The sequence below is a fragment of the Dacryopinax primogenitus genome (genome assembly GCF_000292625.1).
Source record: "Dacryopinax primogenitus strain DJM-731 SS1 chromosome Unknown DACRYscaffold_8, whole genome shotgun sequence".
NCBI lineage: Eukaryota > Fungi > Basidiomycota > Dacrymycetes > Dacrymycetales > Dacrymycetaceae > Dacryopinax > Dacryopinax primogenitus.
Window position 1 is genome coordinate 653194 of NW_024467205.1, and position 4835 is coordinate 658028.

The following is a 4835-nucleotide window of genomic DNA, read 5'->3' on the forward strand; positions in this document are numbered from 1 at the left end:
GCCTATGTCTCTCTTCGCCTGCACTAGGAAGATGTCGATTCCATGACAGAGGGTCATGATGCGCATGTGAGCGTCAGTTTTGTGTACCTCAACCGCATCGTAGATCTGTGTGAAAGACTGCCAGCGTGATGACCGTTCATCTTCCGAGTATAAAGATCCCAACCTACTGCGGATCCATACTTCCTGTCTTGACATGGACATCTAGCGTATGAGCTCTTGCCACACCCAAGAGACAGCACAAGTACACACAATCATCATGGATCACCGACCCTACTCGCCCTCCTGCTCCCTGATCTCGCGCTCCAGCCTCTCCCTCTCAGCGCGCCTCATCCGAGCTAGCGTAAGGCTCTCGTAATCCAGTCCCTGGTCGGCAAAGTCAAAGTTCGGCAGACTCGGTGCATCCATCTTCTGAGCGTCGGTTAGCCAAGGTCCTGTCGGAGCCAGCAGAGACGTACCGGTTTGGATGTCTCTTCAAGCGCCTTCGCCACCCATGCAGGCTCGCCAGCAGCCCATTCCATTTTCACTCCCTCCAGTCCCAGATCTCGTCTCCCACCAGCCTGGCTCGCCGCTAGAGCACCTCGTTTGGTCAAGAACTGGACGACAGCAGTTCCGCCTTTCTTCTTCCCTTCCTGCTCTTTCTTGGATGGCTTTGGAGGGAGCAGGAGGAAAGATGACGTGTCGATCGGTCCGAGCGAGGAGAGGGAATCTAGGAGGGAAAAAGCGGTTGGTGGGGGGTAGGGTAGCCGTAAGAGGAGCGTGAGTTCCATAGGAGAAATTTTCTTCCCGTCCAGCTCGTCTATATCTACGTTCACCGGGGTTGTGGGTTCCTGTCTCTTCATAGCAGCTTCATGTCCTTCTTCAGCTCGTCTCTGTGCCTCTTCCCGCATCCTCCGACCTTGTGCTTTGACCCGTTCCTCCTCCTCCCTCTTCTTCCTCTCTTCGGCTAGACTATCGACCTTGAAGCGTTTCGCTGCCCTTTCTGCGCACTCGAGTTCTTCCAGCATTGTGCATTTCTTTTCTGAGGATGCGGCTAGTTGTGCTGCTCGTGCTCGCCGAGCAGCGAGGGATGCGTCGAGGGCACTGCGTTGGGTAGGGTCGGGGAGAAAGTTGTACGCTTGTGTCAGAGCGTGGAATAGTGTTGCGGCTTCAGGTGATGGATTCTGCACCATATCAAACAAATCAATGAGGATTCAATTTGACTGGTAGTTGAAGGTGCGCACCTTGTCGGGATGCACCTTGAGCGATGCGACCCCTGTAGGCCCGACGAATTTGCTCCAATGTGCTTTCCGGCGTGATGCCTAGCTGCTCATAAGAAAAACAGAACTCAAACACCTGCACACACTCCCAATATGACGAATCCTTGCCTCTGACAGGACACTAGATCAAGAAGCCACGAGGCGCCACGTGTACCCCAACGTATGGCTCGCACGTATAATTGCACTCAAAGCAGCCACCTGTAGGTGATGTACGCAGCTCCCTGCAACACCAGTCCCAGAACAACTGGCTTCACGTACTTCCTGAAGCGTGCCAGTCCCGGGCCTTTCGCCCCAGCGAGTTCGATCGCCTCTGTTCCCTTGTCAGCTCTTCTGTCCACCAGGAGATAGGGAAGGGGGAGAGACGTACCGATATCCTCGTCTGTGAGGTCGATGTTCGCAACAGCCTGATACCGCTCCAACTGCTCTTTCTTACTGATCGTAGTGAGGATGACCGCTCCCTTGCTCTTGATCCACGGAAGGAGCACCTGCTCGGGGGCGACGCCCAGGCGTTCCGCAGTCGCATACACAGGCTTGTCCACCGGCCCTCCGGGGTATTGGGTGAGCGGCATCAGGAAGAATAAGCCTCGATGATGCTGCCCTTCTGACCGCAGTAGTCGAGCAAGGGCTTGGTCTCCGCATATACGTAGGATGGAGCAGGATTTGGTTGACCGTTGGCGTGATGGCAGAGGATTCGAGTTCCTGCAAGTCGGAAATGAGGAAGTTGGAGAAGCCGATGGACTCGGCTTGGCCCTGCTCGAAGATATCGACCTTCTCGGGCTATCCTGGGGGGATGTCGGGTCGCACGAGCTGAGGCGAGACTGCCCAGGGTGGGAAGGAGTGCATACACGATAGTGGCGACTTACGTGGATTTGTGCTTGAGTTAGTGGATCCGCAGCCGGAGGGGAGCGGAGTGCTCACAAAATACAAATCGACATAGCACACTCCAGCCTAAACTTATCCAGGCTCTGATCGATCCCCTGCGCGGGTCGCGGCCACTCCAGACCAGTTCGTCTTGTCCTTCGTTAGCCCGTGCAAGGAGGAATAGGGTAGGAGGGACATACGATCACCCAGATGTCCCTCCCTTTTATCCCAGATTCCTTCAGCGCTTTTCCCACTTGCAGTTGATTTCTGTCTGAACAACATGAGCACGCCAGTCCGCTCCATGATCCAGGAGGAATCAGACTCACAGACTTGAGCGGTATCAATATAGTCAAAGCCAACACCGATCCCAGTGGGATATTGCGCTTTTCCCTGAGGCATCTTCCAAGTTCCTATGAGCAAGGACGGACTTGAACCTCCCTAGGTGCGTTAGACTTGTTTACCGTGCATGTACCTAGGGGATGATGAGGACGTCGTCAAGTCCGTGTCTCGTGTGAGTAGTGATAAAACGCACCTGATCTCCTTGGAAGGCAATTTGCCAAGGGAAATTGGGGAGTCAACCAGGTAGTAGCTCGTTGATCAGAGAAATCGAGGCAGGCGATTTTGCCTCGGCTCGGAAGGTCCTCGAGCACAGGTCTGGCGATACAGCCTTCAAGTTAGAACGGCGTGACCGTCAGTTCCGGCGTTGTAGCCTACATTGCAGGACATTATGGCGTGCTGAGAGGGAACGAGCACAGGAGTGAGTACACCTGCTTAGGGTCCCTTTCAACAATCGATGATAAACCAAACAGTGGCTGTGCTCTCCTGCTGACCCAGCTTGCTCCCGTGTGTCACAGTCATTGCTCCCTTCAGCCTGCTCATTGTCTACAGCCTACTGGATGCTTTGCACTCACCACCTCACCAACCAACAATGGGTGACATCTCCCTCCCCACTCCACTCCCAGCACCAACATGGCCCAACAGATTCCAACATGTAGACACTCTCCTGGACCATCCGGGGCCCAGCACTGACCCCAATTTCATTGGCAGTGAAGCTGTTCAGTGCTTCTTATGCGAAGATAGCAAGGTGCTCATCATCAGCACTGGGGGGCTGGGGTGCGAGATTTTGGCAAATTTGGCCCTGATGGGATTTGCAGATATTCATGTGATTGACATGGATACTGTGAGGGCACACTATAATTGACAGAGGCTGCCCAGATGTAGTAGAGATCAAAGTCAAGTGGAGAGAGGAAGTTGTCATTGAGGGGTGGGGATAAGGTGCTGATGAGGTGACAGAGGTATATTCTGCAGAGTACTATCCCTATCAAAGTACAGTGGAGATTCCTCAGAGACCAGATCTGAGGATATCATCATCTAAACAGGCAGGTATTTATACTAAAGAGAAGGAGGAAAATGTCTAGTCATAGTGAGTCATGGCCAGTCATCTCTGGCCAGTTGTGGCAAGTCATAGGCCTTGTTGCTATGAGTCACTGGCTGGTGGCTAGTCATCAGCTGTCATGCTGCACAATGCCACATGGTCCTACCACAGCCAGTCCACAGGCCACACAGCACTGGCATAGCCAGTGTCAGGTTGATGCAGCATGAGTAATCATGCCTGAGCAAGCTGTAATCAAAGTGAATTAGATATCCCCTAACAGATACTATTGACATCAGCAACCTTAACCAACAGTTCCTGTTCAGGTACACTTCTTGTCTCCCCTCTCTTGGCATATGTATATTCATCATGCACAAGACCGAAAGATGTTGGAAAACCAAAAGTGATTGTCACTGCAGAGTTCATCATGTCCCACATTCCAGGCACCAAAGTCGCCCCCTACTGTCAGGGTTTGCCCAGTGTTGGTGCAAATTTGATACAATCAACACTGAAAGGCTTACTTTGGCCTCAGTATAGCCCAAATCCACCAACCCTGAAGCAAAACCACTTGACTTCTTCAAAGCACCACCCTAAACAATGGTAAACTGTACAGTCCCACAGCTACTCTTTTGATTCCATTATACTCCCATTTTCCTACATGTATATATACCAGCTCTAGGAGCCTTATGCCCCTTAGAGCTGATCTCTCAGGAATTCCACTCTCAGATAGTGACAAACCTAGATCAAACTCTCACTGAACCTCTTTGACTCTCTGACTGGTGTTCTGTCAGGGTACACCCAGTACAGCATATATAGCAACATGTGACCAATATCACTTAACCATGGCTCTTTTGGCCTAGTGGTAGTATTTGCAGGTGTTACCCTGACATGTTCAAACCTAGACTTTGACCCCCCTCAGACTGTTTGTGACTCCACTGCACCTCTCATGTGACTAAAGGTATTTTGGGCTGATTTGATACATTGGCCCTACTGTTGACCACAATTCGAGCTTTTGTGCTCTCCTTGCTGCTTCTTGCTTTTATTGGGCTCCTGATTTGAGGATACTTTCAATATCTGGCAGTGTGCCCTGACACCTACTTTGGGAAGATACAGGATAAGCCTGAGTCCTACTACATGCAGTTCAATCTCATTGTCTGCAGGCTGGATAGTGTCAGGGCACCAGCTCATTGCTTGGTCAAGAGACATGACTAAGCCTTTATGACATGGAAGTAGCTGGTATACCTTGGCATGTGCTGGAACCTGCTGGAAGGATTGGATGGTCAGGTGACCTGCTGTGCATGGCTGTGCATGACTCATATGACCTCATCCTTGGTCATATGACCTGA

At 51.7% G+C, this 4835-nt stretch overlaps 3 protein-coding genes across 3 annotated transcripts in view; 1 reads left to right on the forward strand and 2 right to left on the reverse strand.

The window, feature by feature from the left end:
- Positions 1–796: 796 nt before the first annotated feature.
- Positions 797–1825, reverse strand: DACRYDRAFT_15595 (uncharacterized protein; the record flags this gene model as incomplete). The annotated part of the gene is made up of 4 exons (XM_040771122.1): positions 797–802; positions 909–1160; positions 1221–1282; positions 1624–1825. 4 exons carry the CDS (start codon positions 1823–1825, stop codon positions 797–799), a joined length of 522 nt encoding a protein of 173 aa, XP_040629159.1.
- Positions 1826–2210: 385 nt separating this feature from the next.
- Positions 2211–2516, reverse strand: DACRYDRAFT_107193 (uncharacterized protein; the record flags this gene model as incomplete). The annotated part of the gene is made up of 3 exons (XM_040768430.1): positions 2211–2267; positions 2318–2388; positions 2444–2516. 3 exons carry the CDS (start codon positions 2514–2516, stop codon positions 2211–2213), a joined length of 201 nt encoding a protein of 66 aa, XP_040629160.1.
- A 529-nt stretch (positions 2517–3045) lies between these two features.
- Positions 3046–4835, forward strand: part of DACRYDRAFT_88692 (NEDD8 activating enzyme) — a gene marked incomplete at both ends in the record, with an annotated part of 3337 nt that continues 1547 nt past the window's right edge. Inside the window, 5 exons of the mRNA XM_040776874.1 lie at positions 3046–3297; positions 3497–3500; positions 3773–3815; positions 3868–3953; positions 4571–4657. Coding sequence (XP_040629161.1) covers positions 3046–3297; positions 3497–3500; positions 3773–3815; positions 3868–3953; positions 4571–4657 — 472 coding nt within the window. The remainder of the gene's footprint in view (positions 3298–3496; positions 3501–3772; positions 3816–3867; positions 3954–4570; positions 4658–4835) is intronic.